Source organism: Brassica rapa, chromosome A02, assembly GCF_000309985.2.
Source record: "Brassica rapa cultivar Chiifu-401-42 chromosome A02, CAAS_Brap_v3.01, whole genome shotgun sequence".
Classification (NCBI taxonomy): Eukaryota; Viridiplantae; Streptophyta; class Magnoliopsida; order Brassicales; family Brassicaceae; genus Brassica; species Brassica rapa.
Window position 1 is genome coordinate 14,324,885 of NC_024796.2, and position 21,660 is coordinate 14,346,544.

General features: G+C 32.7%; 2 protein-coding genes and 1 non-coding gene across 4 annotated transcripts; 1 reads left to right on the forward strand and 2 right to left on the reverse strand.

The window, feature by feature from the left end:
- The first annotated feature begins 4,162 nt into the window (after window positions 1-4,162).
- Window positions 4,163-5,785, forward strand: LOC103853081 (indole glucosinolate O-methyltransferase 4). Its single transcript, XM_009129987.3, has 4 exons — window positions 4,163-4,614; window positions 4,704-5,014; window positions 5,127-5,191; window positions 5,289-5,785. The coding sequence occupies exons 1-4, from the start codon at window positions 4,163-4,165 to the stop codon at window positions 5,586-5,588; spliced, it is 1,128 nt and encodes a 375-aa protein (XP_009128235.1). The 3' UTR covers window positions 5,589-5,785.
- A 2,285-nt stretch (window positions 5,786-8,070) lies between these two features.
- LOC103853083 (sister chromatid cohesion protein PDS5 homolog A) lies at window positions 8,071-21,519 on the reverse strand. 2 transcript variants are annotated; one of them, XM_009129989.3, is made up of 31 exons: window positions 20,734-21,519; window positions 20,234-20,467; window positions 19,882-20,063; window positions 19,588-19,774; window positions 19,278-19,499; window positions 18,905-19,121; window positions 18,661-18,806; window positions 18,417-18,574; window positions 18,179-18,328; window positions 18,060-18,108; window positions 17,765-17,953; window positions 17,299-17,475; window positions 16,987-17,126; window positions 16,142-16,268; window positions 15,660-15,797; window positions 15,468-15,536; window positions 14,988-15,118; window positions 14,792-14,909; window positions 14,228-14,362; window positions 13,942-14,135; window positions 13,747-13,864; window positions 13,521-13,664; window positions 13,360-13,446; window positions 12,862-13,251; window positions 12,716-12,783; window positions 12,589-12,640; window positions 12,321-12,407; window positions 12,144-12,181; window positions 11,982-12,046; window positions 11,744-11,787; window positions 8,071-11,646 (listed from the first exon to the last, which is right to left on the reverse strand). In XM_009129989.3, the coding sequence occupies exons 1-31, from the start codon at window positions 20,827-20,829 to the stop codon at window positions 11,611-11,613; spliced, it is 4,188 nt and encodes a 1,395-aa protein (XP_009128237.1). In that variant the 5' UTR covers window positions 20,830-21,519; the 3' UTR covers window positions 8,071-11,610. The 2 variants fall into 2 exon arrangements, with proteins under 2 accessions (XP_009128237.1, XP_009128236.1); XM_009129988.3 differs by having other exon boundaries at window positions 12,862-13,260; window positions 20,734-21,208.
- TRNAQ-UUG lies at window positions 10,567-10,638 on the reverse strand. Its single transcript has one exon. It is a non-coding gene; the product is annotated as a tRNA-Gln (tRNA).
- Window positions 21,520-21,660: the final 141 nt, after the last annotated feature.

A 21,660-nucleotide genomic window follows, 5' to 3' on the forward strand; every position in this document is an offset into this window, starting at 1 on the left:
TCTCTCTCTCTCTCTCTCTCTCGAGATATTTTCGGATTTACGATGTCTACTGATCTTCTTTTGTCAATATATGTGACGTTCACAGAATTTATGTAAAAATGATAAAATGTGACATTTTACTCTTGTAATTATTGATATCCGGTGATAATAATATGAAGTCAGTTTAACAGTACACGTTAATAAAAAAGTTAAAATAGATATTACATTAACTTTCTTAATTTGTGTGCACGGTTGTAAAACGACAAATAAATTTGAATGAAGGGAGTATGTTTTAAATTTTTAATTCAAAATTATTTAGATTTAGAATTTAACTTTGTGCAAAACTAAAGCTATATGATAGTTTCGAGGGATAAATATGTCGTCACCTTGTTAACACTAAATAAAGTTTACACCAATTCTTCGTAAACTCAGGTAAGTATGTGATTTAATCAATCTAGTTCCTTTATAGCTTAAAGTGGTCGCGTGATTCACATGTTTATAGCTTAATGAGAATTTCTCTTTTGATGGCTACTCCATCCCTACTCCATTTTTTCCTCTAAAATGGAGTAAAAGTGAATATAGAGTAAGGAATACTCCAACCCAACTTCATATCTCACTCCATAATGAAATTTACTCCATAAATAGAATAATCTATTTTTTGTTTGTTCATCACTCAATTATGGAGTGGAAAATAGAATAGGATTGGAGCAATTTTACTCCATATTCACTTTTACTCCATTTTGGAGGAAAAAATAGAGTTATACATTGGAGATGCTCTAGACCTTCATGTTTTTTATGAGATTGGTTGTTTGTTGAAAAGATGTAATATTTATTTATTGTTAACCTTTCAATCATTTATGATATTTGGTCTTTTTTTTAAGCGTTAGTTTTAAAATTTATTCAATTTTGAGATTTTTATTTCTTCTTCTTGAATAAATTTGAGGTATAAAAAAAATTATGGAACTACCTAATATTCCCTCCTCCTCTTGGTGATCAGGGCCGGCTTAATGGGCAGGGCAAACAGTGCACCCGCCCAGATCCACCTGCAATTTTAATATATTTGTTAACATAAAGGGGCCAATTTTTTTTTCTTTTAAAACAAGATGTTTCAAAACTTTTTTTTGTTGTATTTATTATGTTGAATTTTGACAAATATTCAAAAACATGGCTATCTAAGTTTTTAAATTTTTAAAACACTAACAAAACTTATAACTTTAATTAATTTGTTTTAAAATTATATTTTTTTTTAATAATAACTTAACAATATTATTAAAATTAATTAATTATAGGGTCAGAAAAAATTTGCCCAAGGCCCGCTCATCTTGTTGAGCCGGCCATATTGGTGATGGTCCACACTCCACTCCATGGTTCCTACTTCCTATAATTGCATTAAATCTTTGTTTTTGTGAAACTTATTAACATCAAATCTTGACGTTACTTTTTAGGCATCTCCAATCTTATTCCATTTTCTACTCCAAACATCATTTTAGAGTAAAATATGCTTCAGCCCCACTATATTTTCAACTCCTAAATGGAGTAATGGCTAGGATTACTCCATTTAAAATATTTATAGAATTTTACTCCATCAAATCCTACATATTACTCCATTTTGGAGTTAAACTTTTTTTATTTATAAAATAGTCCTTTAAATTTTGAGTTTTTATTTCGTACTTAGAAAATATTTTAAAATAATACAAAATAATTAAAATATTTCATAAGAAATTATTTAATAATTTAATATAAAAGTTGCATAAACTAATAAAAATACCAAAATAAACATAAAAATAGAAAATAAATAAAACATAAAATAAGTGATTTAGTAATCCGGTAAATCATTTATGGAATTGCCTTGATCGGTGAAGTATTGCCCAAACAATGAAAATGTTTGATTTAAATTTTCTTGCCCAGATTAAGAAAATCAGGGATAAAGAAACTCATTATTCATTCAGATATGCATTAGTTGAGCATTTGTGAGAAAAAATATTTTAATACTCATTATTGAATCAAAATATTTTATCTTATATATATTTTATGATTTGTTGTATTTTTAATAAGAAAAATTTAATTTAAATAAATTATATTTTATGGATGTTTTGTACACATAAGATATTTGGGGTTAATTGGTAAGTATTTGTAAGTAGAAGGTGTAGTAACAATCTAATCTATTAATTTAGGGTCTTATTTTTTATCTATCAACAAGTCATATTAAAACTACTTATAGAATTAGTTAATATGACATATTTGATTATTTACATTAATAATAAACCAACTATGAATTTGAATTTAATTTTTTTAATTATCAAAAATCTGTTAAGAAAGAATCTAACAAAATTTTACTTAAAATTTTAATTATTTTTATTAAATAACATATTAATTAATTTTGTAATTAGTAATATAATATTGTTATAAATTAGTGTTAACTGAAATTTATTATAAAACAATAAAAAAAATTATATACTCTTTTTTATAAATTAAATAATTATATTATGTATTATATAAAAATAGAAGTGCTATATGAATTAAATATGAAAAAATTATATTAAATAGGTAAACTAACAAATTTATTCATTTAAAAAAAATATAATTCATCATTAAAACGGGTTAAAATTCCTAAACTATATAGTATTTTTATACAAAATAAATTTATTAACATAGGTTAAACTTTTATATCTATAACTATATATTATCTTTTTATTTATTTTGAAACTCTCAAGAATATATTGTTTAAAATGTTTATATTCAAAAATATAAAAGTATATAAAAATCTTTTAGATCATATACTATTTAAAAAATATGTTATTAGAAAACTATGAAAGTTTAGTAATTCATTTAAAATATTAACTATGATACTACCCACATTAAAACGGGGAATATGTTTTTATATACTTTTTAATAAGTTTTTAAATATTAACTATGATACTACCCAAATAACAAATAAGACATATTAATAAGTTTTAGTCCAACATAAACTCTTACAAAGTAGATAAAAATAGGACTTTAAATTAATATAACAGATGACAAATAAAATTTTAATTATATTATTTTAATTATAACAAAATCTGTTGAGAAAAACTTAGCAAATATTAGAAAAATTCAAATATTGTTTTATAAAATACTGTATTAATGTCGTAACAAAAACAAATTCAAAATTAATGTAATCTTCCAAACTCAAAAATAGTAGTGTAATTTTTTAAATTTTTCTTGACAAAATATAAAATTTTGAAAATAAATATTCAAACTCAAAATGATAATATTTCAAATTTTACAAAATATAAAATCATAGATAATAAATAATAACTTTTTAAATGCACCACGAAAAAAAATTATATATGTTGTACAAATTAAAGCAATCTAATATTTTGAAATCTTAATTAAAAAAAAAGAAAACTTAATATTATAACATCCAAAATATATTCTGTATCAATAAAATTTTCTAAAATAATATGATAGTTGCTACTATGTATAAAATTTACTAAAATAATAGGGCTATATTATTTAAACAAAAAAAATATTTTTACTTATAAATCCGGTAAAATACTAAAATAATATATGTTAAAATATATTTTTTTAAACACAACATGTAAATATCAATTATATTAAACATAAGTATTTTCTATTATATAAATTAATAAATTTTAAAAACGTATTATAGAAAAATGTATAAATTAAAGAAAAAACACATTTTGAAGGAGGTTGTCTATTTGTTATTTCATATTATTATTTTATTGTACCTAATTCAAAAATATATTAGTAAATAATAAAAATTAATAGTAAAGTAAAATGTAGTAAACAAATCACTATATATATATTAATAACACCGAATAATAAATATAAATAATAATATTATAAAGTTACACAATATATAATATTAAAATATAAATTATATATTTTAATAAATTGTAATGATATCAAATACATTTATAAAATAAAAAAAAATATGTACAAACGTGTGGGTTAAAATCTAGTTGTTCTTAAAATAAGCATTTGCTTATAATATAAAGTACTTTCTTTACTAAGTTCTTCAATTTTGACGAAAATATGCATAATTTTGGGTAATTAGTCACCAAATCAAATGTCAGTACACTTACTTGAGGTTTCTCCCTATAAAATGGCACCAACTGTCAGTGTTGAAACCACACTTCTCCAACCAACGCTACCTTTGTAATCTATCTTTCAGCAAATAATGTCAAACCATCTTCAAGTGCCCTGCCCTAAACCGGTTTCAACCAAAGAAGACCAGGAAGTCGACGAGAAAATGATTAGCTTGCACGCTGAGAGCATCCTGAACACTATAGCTTTCCCCATGGTCCTCAAAGCTGCCTTGGAGCTCGGCGTCATCGACACCCTCGCTGCTGCAGGCAACGGTACATGGAAATCACCGTCTGAGATAACGGCTAATCTCCCAATCAAACCCAAGAACCCGGAGGCGCCTAATTTGCTAGACCGGATGCTGCGATTACTCGTAAGCCACTCGATCTTGAAATGCCGTGTCATTGAAACCGGTGGAACCGGAAACACCGAGAGGGTATATGCAGCCGAACCGGTTTGCAAATTTTTCTTGAAAGATAGTGATGGTTCTGGTTCTCTTGCGTCTCTGTTCTTGTTGTTCCATACCCAAGTCCATTTCAATACTTGGTACGTACTATAAATAAGTCATATCCATTAGTTGACTGTTAAAAGTATACTACATAAAGATATATGATTGAAGTTTTTCTATATCATAGGGACAATCTTAAAGATGTAATACTAGATGGAAAGGATGCATTCATCTCAGCACAAGGCATGCCACTTTTTGAATACATTAGTTCGGACCAACAATTCTCTGAGGTGTTTCACCGGGCCATGTCAGAATCTGCCACAATGGTGATGAAGAAGGTTCTAGAGGTTTACAGAGGATTTGAAGATGTTAACACTTTGGTTGATGTAGGAGGAGCAACTGGCACCATATTAGGTTTAATCACTTCCAAGCATCCTCATATCAAGGGTATTAATTTTGACTTAGCCCAAGTTTTAACCAATGCTCCATCTTATCCAGGTACAAAAAACTACTTATAGTAAATTTGATTATAAGTTTTATATTGAAGTGTTAATTTTAGTAACTACCTATTATAACTTATATTTTAATTGATTTTACTAATTGTACGTAGGAGTTGAGCATGTCTCCGGAGACATGTTTGTAGAGGTTCCAAAGGGAGATGCCGTCTTTATGAAAGTAACTTTATTATTTATATATATATATATATTAATTTATTTAATTTGTGGGTAATTAAGACCATATTTTTCAAATAAAATGGTTTAATTATTGGCAGTGGATACTACATGATTGGACGGACGAACATTGTATAAAGCTTCTGAAAAATTGTTGGATGAGTCTTCCAGAAAAAGGAAAAGTGATCCTTGTAGAGATGATTACACCAGTAGAACCAAAGCGTGACGACTTTTTCTCAAACATCGTGTTTGCCATGGACTTGTTGATGTTAACACAATGCTCAAATGGTAAAGAAAGATCTCTTTCTCAGTTTCAGAATTTAGCATTTGCTTCAGGGTTTCTACGATGTGAAGTTATTTGTCATTCCTATTCCTATTCTGTAATTGAATTCCATAAGTAGATTTGGAATTTAGGAAAATAAAAGCATATGGAGCTTTTCAGTTCTTGATGGTTTTCTATTGCATGGAATATAGTTTCATGGTATTGGCTGCTTGTATTTTTCCTTTCAACATTGTGTGGTGTGTAATATTAACGAACTGTGATTGTGATAAGTGTTAAAGCGTGTTGTGCTTATGCTAAAACTATTTTTAACCTAAATCATGATGGCAAACCATCTACATGAACCCTTTAGCCGCTTCCCGTAAACCTAAACCATGATGTCAATGGCGCGAGATCGCGAGACGATGATATGATCTACGTACTTAACTTCTACAAACATATAAACAACGATCAATTACTAGTTGGTGGTTCCTTAAAGCTTAAAATCCCAGTGTATAAAAAAAAACGATATCCTGATTCACGTGGTTTATGGATTCGACGGTTCTTGTTAATACACCTAAGAGTTCTTAGTTTACAAAAAAAAAAAAAAAAATTACAATGATCGTCTAAAATCTAAAAAAGGAAATAAAGCATTTCATGGGGTCAGGGTTTCGTTATCATTTAGTGGGCTCTAGTGTGTGTTGATTATGTTTGTGTGTTGTAAATTGTAATAAAATAAGAGAGGATGACTAATCATCCGGTTCCATTCTGTTATGAACCTTCTCGCCTTCTGGTTGGGAATCGACTTTGGATGAATTATATAATGTCACATTTACGTAGTGAACAAAAAAAAAGTAACATTAAGCGTATAGCATTGAGTTGTTAACTATTTTTAACGTTTTCATATAATATTACAAGTTTTATTTTAACACCATATAAAAGTATCATATTATATGTACTTATGCAAATTAAAAATATAAATATATACAAAGAAAAACGAGAAAAACCATTTTAAACACTAAGAGTGACATTTTTTAGCAGTTAAAACACTGAAGTTTTTTGGCTAGCGCTTTAAATATTTAAAGTGACATTTTTATTATAACAAACTTCAAACAATGTTTTCCTATTCATAGGCGACTGGTACTGTTTAGTTTACAGGTTAAAATGATGAGGTGTCGATTTTTTTAAAAAATATTTAATAAAAAATAAAAAAAAATCGAATAAATTTTTTTAAAAAAAATTGTAAACAAAACTAAAACAAAATTCAAAAAAATCTAAAATTTCAAAAATATAAAAAATAAAATTTCAAACTTCAAAATAAAATAAAATATTAAAAATCTAAAAATTCAAAAATAAGATCTAAAATTTAAATGCAAACTTAAAATACTAGAATTAAATTTAAAAATTCTACACTCAAAAATAAGTTCAAAAATATTTTATTTATTTATTTATTTGTATTTATATATCTAGGGTATAAGAGTCTTTTGCATCTTTAATGAAATATTTTGGTTATTTTCCTTCTTAGAATTTTATTTTGGGACATAAACTCAAAATAATCCAATTCAGAGAATTATTAGTCCCGCGTGTGGCCACCATCAATTAACATGTGGTGAAATCGGTGGCCTCTCGGGATGCTCTTTGTGGAGGTGTACTTAGGTGCTATATCCGAGTTATAAAAAAAGGTTTTTGATGGTAGCAAGTTTGATTTTTTTTGTTTAAATATTTACAATTATTTTAAGTTTGATTTTGTTTTAATTTTATATCTTATTTTTCGATTTTTCTAATTTTAAAAAAATTTATTTTAGTTTTAAATTTTACATTTTAATTTTAGATCTTACTTTTCAATTTTATAATTTAAAAAAAAATTATTTTAGTTTTTAAGTTTGACATTTTAATTTTAGATCTTATTTTTTTTATTTTTTATAATTTTTAAATTTGACATTTTAATTTTAGATCTTATTTTCAATTTTTTATATTTTTTAATATTTTATTTTATTTTTAAGTTTGAAATTTTAATTTTATATTTTTGAAATTTAGATTTTTTGAATTTGGTTTTAACTTTTTTTTTACAATTTTTCTAATTTTATTCGAATTTTTATGTATTTTTTATTAAATTTTTTTTTAAAAAAAAAAGGAAGCTGACACCTCATAATTTTAACCTGTAAAATGAACAATACCGGTCGCCTATGAATAGGAAAACATTGTTTGAGGTTTGTTATGATAAAAATGTCAATTTGAAAATTTAAAATGCTAACCAAAAAACTTCAATGTTTAAATTGCTAGAAAGCGACACTTACTTTCAGTGTTTAAAATGCGATTTTCTCAGAGAAAAACTATGACAATCAGAGACAACGACAACACAAATTAGCGTAAGCATACATATATACGAATATATGATCATCGTGCTTAAAGTAAACTTATATGACAACGCATTCTCGCGGGTGTTAGTTTTTTTTATAAATGAATATTTATTTGTATAAGTGATAATATATATTTTAAAATTTATCCATTTAAATTTTTTTAATATGACATTTCTAAACACAATAATTTTATAGTTTATATTGAGTAGTTTTATTTTATCATGTAAACCCTTAATTATATCATCCATTTATTTAGAATATGACTTGTAAAGTCACACAAATGTATTTTTATTTTTTATGGATCAAAATTTTATGATAATATATAATCAAATTGTTGCATAAACTGTTTTTATGGATCAAAATTTTGTGATTATGTATAATAAAATTGTTGTATACTATTTATTATGTACATGTGGAATTAGTAAATTAATTACCATATAGTGTATGTAATTAAGAAATGTATATATGGAATTAATTATTATCAAACACACATATGTATAATAAAATAGAAAAAGACAAAGAATACTAAAAGTTAAGTTTATTAATTATTGTTGCCATAATTTTTAGTTAGAATTTGATATTGGAAATGTATTAATTAAAGAGGAAAAGATAAAAAATCATAAAATGTAGGTTAATTAATAACTTAATAGCATGTCATTGTAAATAAGTTGAAAAACTAAAGATTTTTTGTTTTTGTATTTCTCTTTTAATAATATAGATATAAACACCTACCTTTCATAATCAGTTCTTCAATCCAGATAATAAGGCTTTGTACGTACCAAGACTATTATGTGAACTCCACATAATTTTTAATCTTTAGAAAAAAGTATAACTTGACACATATCATAGGTTCTTAAGAGTATCTTAAGAGTTTTTTTTTTTTTTGACAACAAAACATTTACAGACTCATATTGACTCTGTAAACCAGATCGGTAACTCCGCATCCATATGAACGACGAAAGACGGTTGTTTCCTAGCACTACGTGCCAAGCTATCCGCCCGTAGGTTCTCCGTTAGGGGTATATAGATGATATCTGAGTTGTGGAAACTTCTTCGTAAAAGCTTAATATCTTCCAGGTAGCTTTCAAATGCTGGCCATTCTTCTGGTTCCGAAACCATCTTCACCAATTGAAAACACTCTGTTGCAAACGTAACCTGAAACTGTCGTAAGTTCTTCATACATTCCATTGCCCAAATCAATGCCTCCACCTCCGAGTGAAGAGATGATAGACACGTCCTTACATTCCTTGCACCTAATAAACCATCAAACCTCGGTAAGGTATTATACCATCCTTGTCCCGAAAATAGATCATTTTCTTTCCATGAACCATCTATAAAACACCAACGTCCTGTAGTTTCTAATGTGCGTCTGGTCAGTACTTGGCTCTCCCTTTTCTGATCAGTGACTATCTGTGCTTCAGTCCAAAGTGTCGATTCCAGTTCTGCTAATCGAAGTGTTTCCCTTAAATCAATATCCAAATTACTAAACACCTTATTGTTTCGACCTTTCCATATATACCATAATATCCACGCAAATTGGTGATCGTCCATCTTTGGAGTAATTCTCCAAAAGAGATGATCCATGTTACCAAAAAACGAACAAGTAGGAAAAAGGCTCGGATTTGATGGTATCTTAGATAATGCCCATACTTGACGTGTTGGAGGGCATTCAAAAAATACATGATTTATTGATTCCTCTGGGTCCCCACATCGAGTACATCGAATATCTCCTTGTATTCCTCTCCCATGAAGATTCTTCATTACCGCTATACAGCCTGAAAGGAGTTGCCATAAGAAATGTCTTAACTTCGGCGGGCACCGCACTTCCCAACAGAAAGCTTTTAACGTATCCACTGTAGGTCCATAAAATTCTGGTGGTTTTTCCTTATCAGGATAGACCCGTTCCACTTGATATCCTGATTTGACAGAATATTTTCCATTATTAGTGAAATGCTATCCATTCCTATCGTCCATCTGATTTCTACTTAAGGGAATACTTTCAATAATTTGTGCATCACGAGGATCCACCAAAATCCTAATTGCCTCAATATTCCAAGTTCGGGATTCTAAATTAATGAGGGAATCCACAGTGAGATCCGGGTAACTATTTTGAAGATTTTTGTTTGCTGGTCTCGGGCGAGTGGATGAGATCCAAGGATCATTCCATACCAAAATAGATGAATATGTTCCCACTCTTTTAATTAGTCCTTTACAAACTAGAGAGCTAGCAGAGGTGAGTATCTTAATAGTTTTTCTGAGAAATTTTTGTTGTCTCCTTTCTAATTTCTATAATTCTTATTCTTAATTACTTAGTTATCCACTAAGTATTTTCTGATGGAGGTGCTTTTAAGTCGAAACCAGTCAATCTTATGTCAAATCAATTTACATATTAATCCAAATAACAGGTAACATTGGACTCACTGTGGACATGTTCATTTCATCTTATCAAAATGTTCGTGTGGTGGAGAAAGGACACACTTTCCCAATTTTGAGGCTTTAGCTTCGTGATCCTCCGTCTCACCGCCGTTTCCCCCTCGTTCCACACTATCTACGGTGGCTCAGTCACCGTCATCGTCGCTGCCGTGTTCATCAATATGTAAATACATGTAAAATTGAAGGAAAGTTTCTTTTATGATCCTTTCTTCCGTAGATTACTAGTAGTCATCAATCAGTTCTCCAACGTTGGCTTTTCATTCATGTTATCCGTTGATTACAAAGTTGGATGAAATAAATATACAAACAAACTAAAAATGGTGAAAAAGGTCCTACCGGGAGTCGAACCCAGGTCGCTGGATTCAAAGTCCAGAGTGCTAACCACTACACCATAGAACCTTATATGTTTTCTTGTCTGCATTATTCATATTTATCATTACTGAAGATTGAGTATCTCTTTATAAGATAATCATTCAAAACATCATTCACGGATAATCACATGAAATTTTTGATGAAACTTGCGTCAAAGCAGCATCAGAAGAAGTTGGAGGTATTTCTTTGGTTGCTTTGATGAACTTTAGATGATTTCTTGCCATGAAAGTTTCCTTCTGGTAAAGCCTTTTTCAAGAAAAAAAAGTTTACTTCTGGTGTACTTTTCCTATTCTCTGCTAATACTGCTACTGAGCCATCGAAAGATTGGAGAGTAGCAAGCCTCAAAGGAGATGTTAAGGGTGCTTTTTTGCGCACACGATCAAGAAACAGCTGTCATTATAGTTGGCTTTAATGCTGGGACATCTCCTTTTGTGACCTTTTAATCTTGTTTGAATATCAGTGAGCGTCAAAGGAGACCCATATCCAATAGTAGCCATTACACTCTACAACAACGATGCTTAGGCCATATTTGGTACGCCAAATAAATCCTCTCATTCCACAAAACGCTCGAATTGTCTTACCTTTGGTACCTAATTCCACAACCAAATCTCTCTGTATGTTTTTTATATTGTAACCTCATAAATCAAGAAAAGTCTTCTCTTTTGAAAAAAGAACTACAACAAACAATTAAAATGAATTTTGGGAGAAATTAGGAACATTTTGGTTGAGTTAAATAAGTTCGGAAAATGAAATTGACTTGGTTAGTTATGAAAAGTCGAGATACGAAGTGAACAAAAGAAGACCCAACAATGCCAAAAGCAAAACTATTGAAACTCAAAACAGCAAAACCTGTGTGTTATTTTTCATAATATTGTTGCCGTCTAAACAAGTTTAATTCTAGACATAAGTATTCGTTTATTATTTCTATCACGAGGTTATTATAAACATATAAATATGAGGAGGAGGAAGAAGTCTATTGTTGCGAGCATATCATGCTCCTTAAGACATTCTTCGTCTCCGACTTCTTCTAAGTCCCTGAAACATTGACCAGCAGTTGACTTAGCGTTTAAGTCGGCATATTGACATTACAAGAAAAAGACAAGAAAGTTAACAATAGGAGAAGAAGGCTTACAATGTTGTCACTTGTGTTGGTTACTTCTGACACTGATTCTTCTCCTGCAACCAAGTTTCCTTTTCAGTGAGAGGGACTTTATACAATAACCAACTCAATGCGAACATTTCTATTCACTTATTAGACAAGGACTAGGCGAATCATTCATGGTTAATGAGGCCTCCTATGCTAATGTTTCCACCAGTTGGTTTAGTAGACAATAATGACTCCAATAATTGAGGACTTTGCAACAATTTACCAGCTGTAGGATTCAATTTGGTAGGCATCTTTTTCTTCTGCTGCTTTGTTTTAACTTCAGGGACGCTGCAGAAAGCAGAGAGTATCTCGCTACATCATTACAGATGACACAGAAAAAGAGCAATCAGCAGTTCAATGAAAGCTGTGGTTTATTGTAACTCACCGAGAACCAAAAGATTCCGTCTCCTTTCCCAATATTTCCTGAATAATTAAAAAAAAAAGAAGCCAAACATAAATAAATGCTACAAATATTGTACTTGTGTCAAGTTCATTTTCGTCGGATTCCAAGATGTTAGCACTTGAATGATGAATTAAAGTATCCATCGAACATTTCATTTACCTGTTGCCCCATGGATTCATGGCTCAGGGTCTCCCAACTCTCGCTGTCCAAGCAAACCAATTCAACATCCCCATTATCAAAAGCAATCTGCATCAAAGCAAACACAGAAGCTCGTGGCATTTACTACATATAGGTAAAGAACAGGGAAAAGGAAAAGCCATGCAAAGATGTATATACTATATCTGACCAACGTCGAGCATAAACAGCTCACTGAATCAAATGAGAATTGCTTTTAGAATAATATGGGCTTAGAAGTCACAGTGCATACCTTGTGGGAGTTGCTTTTAGAATTAAACCTTTCAACAGTGCCGTGATGGAAACTGGTAAAAACGACCAAAACAAATTACGAAAACTCCATCATATATTTGTTCGAATGTCTTTAAGAAAATTTCTACCATCCATCAGCGGGGGAGAGTAATTTAATCCGCTGCCCAATGATTGCTTCGCCGTGGTTGCTGGTATCCTGTGACAATCATTAACCAGTATCACAGGAAGATAAATAATAACTATATATAGATCCAACTTATAGTTATGAACTTACCTTTAACATAGATACTACCCCGGAAGGTTTGGAAGATGTAACATTGTTGCTGACACTTGCCCCAGCACTCTCCTTTGAACAAGTACTGTGTCTCTCTAGCTTCTTTTTAGGAATTTCCGACTCAACTGTTCTCAAAGATACGGTGGAATCACGAGAAATGTGTTCTCCCCCTTCTACTGTTTTACACTTCTTGGAAGTAACATTCTTCATCTCTCTGGTAGTAGTAGTACTTTTTTCAGGCAAACCCAAATGAGTCCGCTTTTTGCTACACCTAGTGTTGTTTTTGCTGGCTTCAGTGGAACCAGTCATTGAGGTTTCGATTTGATTTCCCAATAATAGAGGCAAATCTCCATCCTCCAAAACAACTGCTGGGGTATCTTCTTGACACTTCTGATCATGCTTGGAAAGAGTTCAAGTTGGCAGAAAAACGATCAGAAAAGGATCAGGAATCAAAGCATAATACAAGTAAAATGGAAAAAGGACGGTAAAAAGATATACCAGAGAGATCTGTGATCGGAATATATGAACTACTCTTTCCATGAACCTTTGTTCCAAAGTATTTTGAGTGTGAGACTTAGCCTTGTTCTGCAGAGTGTCAGAAACATAAAATTTAAGCTAATGTCACAAGTTGAGCAGGATTGACGCAATGCAGGACTTGCCTGGCTGTCTGACATGCTAGTTTGGCCTAGTTTGTACAGCGATGATGGTAGCAAAATTGACCGTGGAGCTTGTGGGGAAGTCGCGTCAATACATTTTGATGTGTTGACAGCTGAAGAACCAATATCAGCTAGAATATGCAGCCTCTGCAGTGCAAAGTATAATCATATTAGCCTACGCATGGTAAAGAAGCATATTTTTAATTCAGTGCTATCACGTCACACTTACAGGAGTTTTACAAGCATCAACAGCATCTTCAGCTCTTTTAATTGCACGCAAGATACAACACAAGAAAGGGGCTATTTCCTTGTTACTAAGTAGCACTTGTAAGACCGACAACAGAGGGCTGCCAAAGGGAAAGATGTAAGAACAAAAATTCAAAAAGAAACCAATTAGAACCAATAATAGGAACTTAGCTATTACCCACAAAATCGAGCATAGACATGCTCATCCATGCAGTCTTCTGAAGGGAAATCCGGGTCATGTGCAAGAACATGGATCAGGAACACTATCATGTAAGCTGGACAATCAGTGAGTGATTCCCGTTGATCTACATCCCGACCTGCCCGAGCTTCTCTTGTAGCATTTCTGATGAATCCATTGATATATCTAAGTGACTGAACAAAAGCAGCGGAAATCATCAGAAAACCTTAAGTGTTAAAACAACTGAAATATTCCCATTTTAGAGTGAGAAGTATTAGCAACTTACATCATTTTGCAGATCTCTGCAGGAACCAGACACGGAAAACGAAAAAGCACATGCGTATCTTCTGGGTATCATATTTTCCATCAATAGCTTCTGTAATTTGGTGAGAAAAGTCTTGGTTATAAAAGCGTTGGAGTCCTGACAGAAGACAAAGGTAAACGATCAGAAAGACAATCAAGTGCACCATAAACTCACCAAATTAATCCAACTTTCTGGACAGAGATATCATCCACTAAATGGTTAACACTACTAATAACATCCCCACTGCCACTAAATAGTTAACACTACTAATAACATCCTTCTTCAGAGATAGATGACCATAAACCCAAGCTAATTCCATTAGAGAAACTTATAGATATGTCCAATATGCAATGATAGATACTCTTATATAAGTTACAAAATGCAGGAACCAGTACGTGGCTACTGTAAAAGTCAAACTCATGACTCGCCATCACTTGACACAAATTTTTTTTTGAAAAACAAGCAGTTAAGATTATCCAGTTAGGATAATATTCAAGAATCTTCTAAAAATTGTTTGGTTGTTATGCAAGGTGGAAGGCATTTTACCTTTCCCATCGAGATGGTAAGACGGAAAAGTTCAGGAGAAATATGAAGGTCCCATTTCCTTGAAAGCAATAAAACAGCTTTAGCAGCAGCCAGTCTAACATTAGCCCCCGTGTCATCGCTACAAATTTCAAGAGAAAGTAAGTCTTAGATCATATGAGAAGTCAACAAGGATCAGGAATTTTCCACAAGAACATACCATGATTTGATGCCTTCGAGTCCTTGTGATCTCAGTGTTTTCTTCAAAATGTTTAACAAGTCATCGATTTTCCTTACGACTTGACCATGGCGAGGCAAGAAACTTTTCACAAGTGTTTTGAGCCCATATATCTGCGAAAAATAACAACTCAAAACTTAACATGCGTGATCCTGCCAACTTTGAGAATGTTCGAACTTATCCCACATTAAAAATCTTAAAATCTCAAGGCTTACATTTCTTTGTCTAGCTAATAAACATTCTTAACGATAATGTGATTCACATGCGGCAGCACTATTCCTAAAAATTCTGCAATGAAGCATAAAAAGGCTGAACTTCATGCTAAGTATACAACTAGAACATGCTGAGCAGAAGCATTAACAACGGCCTACTTGTTTCACGTTGTAATTGCATGTTAAAGACCTAAACTTTCTAAGACACAAATGAACGGAAAGCAAAAGTGTTTCTTTCTCCAGCACTTACCTTTAGCTTGCAAGAGTTACAGCAACCAGAAGACTGATCACAAGGAGGCTGATTATCAGATGGTTCCGCCTATGACAATTTTGAAAATAGTAATAAGATGGTTACCATCAACAATAAGAAAAATACAATAAATTAATGAACCAGGTGGATATCTTCATAACAATTTTGGAAATAGCACCTCTTGCCACTTACTTGAAAAATTTGGTATACGTATCTACTGATATCTTCATATATATTGTCAAAAGCCAAGACAGAATATTGCCCAACACATGCCAAAGATTGCAGAGTTGTTGGAATTTTCCGTCCACACAGCAAAGAATCTCTGAGCTTCTGAGTAAAAGGAAAACAAGACAATCAATGGCGACACTCAACTTTCTCTAGAAAGGAAAACTATTACTATAGATTTCTGCCTAAAACAGACTATCTAATATATAAAGCTATGTTCCCTACAATCGTTGATGATCACTTACAAACTCCACTTAAGCCAAGATTTAGGCTCCGGAGAATATAAAGCACAACAAAGTTATATGCTAAGAATCTTCCAAAGCTAGTTAAATAACATTCACACAAATGCATTCAATCTAAGAAATCGATATGTGATCAAGTAATGTACAGTAAACGAAATAAGCACAGATAGAGTAAAAGAAATAAACGCAGGTTGCAGAAAAAATAACCTTGCATAACTTGGAAAAGACAGGTTTTTCAGATGATGTAGCCAACGAAGCAATGGCAGAAACAGCATGTTTTGCCCGAGAACGAGTACCCTCCAGACACATCTTCTCCAGAACAGGGGAATAGTCACTGCAAAAGCAAACCAATGTCTAAAGTATGTCCAGGTCTCACTAATATATGCATAGAATAGAGTATCTAAAACGATCTCAAAGCCTATAATAAATCTATAAATTTTAATTACTGTTCAGAAAAGTAGACTATATGTTTGACGAGAAACCATAGACTGCATAACGTGCCTCGACCTGAAATTTTGTATTCAGAATGTTCATTGTATATTGCCTTATAATAATCGTCTTCAATTAATTTTCCACCAGAGAACTTCTATGGGTGGAGTACACTATCAGAGTACAGAATGAAAAACAGGCAGAACAGTTAAGCCCAATAGCTTGATAAGTTTATGCTATATATATCAGCACAGCATATTTGCAGTGCGGGGTAAATGGAACACTAATGTCTTTAAATCAGATATTAGAGAGTAGACTCTTAAAACTTGCGCTACAAAGACGGACATTAAATTCTTTAGTTTGATCAAACAATTGGTTAATAAATTAGCTTTTCTACTTTATGTCTGAGTACGTAAACAAACTCAGTAGAAAATGCCATGTCACACATTTCTCTAGCAACACCAAAATTCTATCCAACTGGATGAACTTATCGTAAGATATCATAAAGCAGTACAGCGAGAAAGTAGCTCTAGCATTCCAGATTGTACTCTGACTAACAGGCCACTCTTAAAATGATAACTTAACCTAAATCAATTGCAAGTCAAATAGTGCTGGATGGTTACCTGAAGTTGGCAGAAATATAAGGAGCTGCCTTTGACAAAGCTTCAGTTAGCTCGTCAGCGACTGAATCATCGTCCTCTAATAGCTCCAAGAACTGTTTTTCTGAACCTCTCAGGTAAGAAGGGAACATGTTGAGGATTACCTAATTCAGGAAATCAGTAACTGTGTTCAATTTCATTTCCGAAGTTGATTTAAGCATAACACTTATGTATACTTAAGAACGATGATATTCATAAAATAAAATTTAAATGTTTTATTGATTATGGAACATTAGTGCACAGAATACCAGCATGTTTCTCTACATTTGTTCTTACCAAAAGAAGTTTGATGAAAGGAGCCTTCAACTGCGTGTCAGAGGTGCTGCTAGAAAGCTGATCCATAAGATACCGGACATGCTCTGAGCTAAATATAGTAGGCGCACATTTTGTAGAAAGTATGCGCAGGAAGTCGAAAAGTTGATGATTAGCACCAATTCTCTCGAGAAACTTCTCCTGAAAAGAATAAAGAACAAATCTGTAGTGAAGCTGAATATATCTACTATGCACATTCAAGGGTTTATCTAATTTGCTTCATTCTGAATACCAATGCCTTTCCTGAAAAAATATACTCTTGCTGATAATACTAAAATAATGCAGCACAGAATTAGTCAAGAATGAAAATGAGTAGAATATTCACGATACTGTAGATGTTTCAGAGAAAAAAAAACAAAACGTTACGAATTGTGAATTGAATTTAACATAAATTACGCATAAGTAAATCATCATAAAGGTTTGGACTTACTCTAATAGTCTGGGCTTTTGTGAATGTCAGTTCATCCAGCAGTAGAGTTAAGGCATCAAAAATTGATGTGTCGTTCATTTGGTCTAATCTGTGAAAGAAATCTTCTGCCTTGGAAGTGTCTGGAAAGCCAGATGAAAGCTTTACAAAACAGCTTTTTTGTTTTCTTTTCACTTCTTCTACATTGTGATCCTGAAGCAAGCATCAGATTAAACTCAAAAAGTGAGAAACATAAGGTTTGCGAAGCCCTCGGGATCTATGAGCACCAGAGTTCTAGAAAGACAAAAGAAAATACGACCTTAGCCTCCCTCAAGATAGTCAGGCAATGCCGCAATTCACTTTGAAACCTGGAAACATACTGAGTGAATAACAAGAAAACCTTTTAATTTATATTTGATGGTGGATTCTTATGGCTACCTTCTTTTCTGAGATAAAATTGAATTGAGTGACTTCAAGTGAATATGGTTCATGACGACAAAACATTGAACCCAGTGCCGCATCCTCTCCTCAACTGGAAGAAGGCGAGGATAAAGATCAACGGATAGCACAAGTTCCACATTGTGGGACCTAAGTAATCCACAGAAATCTATTAGCTTGTCAGAAATATTTTCTTTTTTAAAAACGCAATTCAAGGAAAGTTGGTAAATTATCCTACCATGATTCTTTACAATCTTTATCGCAGCAAAGCAACAAGATTTTGCATGGGATTTGCTCAAAATGATCATTTATTGTCAGATATCCTTTTGAACACTTGTCACAGTAATCTTGATACACTTTTGACAGCTGCTGCATAGCCTTCTTCCTAACAGATATCTTTTTCAAATATGAAATAAGTGGTGAATAATCTTGAAACAGAATAGCCCCTTAGTAACGCCTCATATACTTTAACGTAAGAGTACCTTCTTATCCCGAAGTCTCTCAGTGGCCTCAGAGATCAGATTCAAAGGAGCATACTTCATATTAGACTTCATTATATCACAAGCAACAACCAAAGCCTGTGTTCTAACCCTATCATCGAAATCTAATAGGCGCTCTTGAATGGCAGCTGAGACATTAAAAAGTCAAGGAAGGACACCAGGATTATTAGAAAGAGGCAGAAATAAAGAACCAAGGCAAAAAGGGAAAGTGCTTTATGAATATTACTGAGAACTCCAGATGCTTTATTTCCAGAGGGATTCGCCAAGTAACACTGCTTCCCGCATTTCAATGCAGCCATTCTGACTTCTGCAGATTTATCTGAGAATCTTCTCAAGAACTCTACAAAAAGATCTCGATATATCTCCCCGGAACAGTGGTTAGGCTGTGCAAAAATCCTTCCAGCTAAGTTCAGAGCTTTTATTCTCACATCAACCTGATCAGTCTGTAGACAGAAAATAACAACCCTGGTGAATACCCAAACAAACAAACAGGAACATAAGCACTAAATAAAAACAAAAGCAATCTATAACTTTCTAAAGAATAGGAGTTAGAAAAGTAAGATCATATGTTTATTAAAGCGCAAGTGTATAATAAATACCAGTAGTTCCTGGGTCAAGTTCGGGATAATTGCTAGCAGTATCTGGGGAGCATTTAAGGAGATCATGAATATGATTTCGTGGTAAGAATCTTTGAGATTGGACTGGATAGAATCTTTCTCCATAAAACAGGATGTTAGAAAACTGCAAATTAACGGCTCAAGCGTGTCGGTACAGTTTTTAATGAGAGAACTCGCAAGGTTATTAGCAGCAGGAGTCGCATCCTGTGAACACACAAGATAATAAAAATATCATAATCTGATAATTTTGAAAATTATAATCGATAGAAAACTAATATCTGCACATCCATACCTTTCCCTCCTTCACAAGATTTTCAAGAATAACACCGACAAGTGACGAACTTGCCTCTTCTTTCAGAATATCAGTCATTATCGTTAGAATGTCATTAAATAAACTTTGTTGCGCTTGCTGCGTGTTAGCCTTTCGCTGCTGCACTTTAGCGTTTTTCTGATGAGCTAAATTCTGTTGATAGTGATCTCTGTAACGAGAAGGGAATAAAATGATCATGTTAATGCAGTTTATTATTACCAACAGAATACCAGAGTAGTTTCGTAACAGTAGAAAATAAAATGTTTCATCTCTTACCTTACAACAGAGAAAAACGTGTTAAACATCTCGTGAATTAAGTCATGGCAGTCCACGTCCAGCATTAGCAGAGAGCATTTACATCGAGAAACTGTCTCCAAGATCTTTGCCCTTCTCGAGAAATAAGGGCTTACAGTATCAGATAGCTCAGAGAACTCAGCAAGGAAGAGGTTGAAGATATCCTGAAATAAGGATACCACATGTTAAAAAATAACCCACCTCACACAACCGAACCTAGTACTACTGAAGCTGTAAGTTCCACAAAATGCAAGAGAGTCTATCTACTCAAACACTAGTCATCAATAGTAACAGAGACATGTTTATTGCAAAGGAGTCAAAGGAATGTTCATACCCTGAGATACTTGTCTTCAAAAGGTGGCTCAGGTGCCAGAATCCGAAAAATCTCACTGACACAGACAGTGACTAATAGACTCACGTCGTTATCACGATTCTTAAGAAGGTCATGCTTGATGATGGATTTCTTCAGCGGTCTAAGCTCAGCTTCAAGCAGCTTCAGAGCTTTCTTCTTGCTCACAGTTTCGGTGACTAAAGGCTGCTCGATTTGTGAGAGAGTAGTAGCAGCTTCCTGTAAAGTCACAGATACATGTGTAAGCAAACTCTCAAAGATCTTCCCAACGTCACTACAATAACACTCAATCAACCCTCGGATCACCGATAAAACCCTAAAATCGATTTCAAATGTGCAAAGCCAAAGACGAACCCCTTGAGATACCCATCACAAACCCCACTCAAGATCAAGTCGATTTCGAAAGGAATCGAGCTATTTTACGGAGTCAATCGAACTACAGAGCGATGAAATCAAGTTAATCGGAAACAAACCCAGATGCTTACCCGAAGGGATTTCACAAGGGAGCCCTTGTTCGGACGAGATGACTGAAGCAAACGAGAACCCATCTCGGAGACAATCTCCGTCGGAGTTTTCTCCATTCTCCGTACAGCGCTAACTGAAATCGAAAAGGAGACGAAACGGAACCCTAGGAAAGCCCGTCAGTGGAGTGAAAATCAAACGGTGAGTCTGCGAGGAAGACGGAGGAGGAGGAGAGGGAAGCTTTGGGCGGGAGGGAGGGACCCTTTTCCCTTTTCTTTTTTTTTATTAATTATATAAGCGTTGTCGTCATCGGAGACTGTGTATAACACTCCCTAAGTAAAAAGAAAAATGGGTTGGATATATGGGCCTACTGGCGGCCCAATTTTAAAAATCCTCCAAAAGCCTATGTTCGGGTCCAAAACCGAGGAAGAAGACTTGAGGTCAGAAGTTCCTTGTGTTTGTTAATTAGCCTAAAGGTTTTTTTTGTGTAGAAATTCCTTGTGCTTGTTACTCATTTTGTATAATGCTAAACTGAAAGTTCTCTGCATTTATGTTGGATAGAGCACACTTGTTTGGATCAGAAGTTTATGTACATTATGTGAATTTTTCATGTCTCAGCTTGCTCATTATTGTTATTTATTAAGCTAATTAAGTTGGTCATTCAGATTTTGATTTTTGTATTGTAATTGCCACGGTATTGCATGCTTGCTATCAAAAGTTTCTCCATTAGTACAAGTAGATGATCCTCAACTTGTAGCATATATCTTGAGGTATCAAGCTTCGACTTTTTAGCAGTCTTGAGTGTCATACCAAAACCTATACGGCTGCATTCATCGATAAGTTTCACAGTAAAAAAAAAAAACAATTTTATGATTATACAGTGCTTGTGTTAAACAAAAAATGTGTTCAAAAAAAGAATTACTAGCAGTGCTTATGAGTTAAAAGTTACA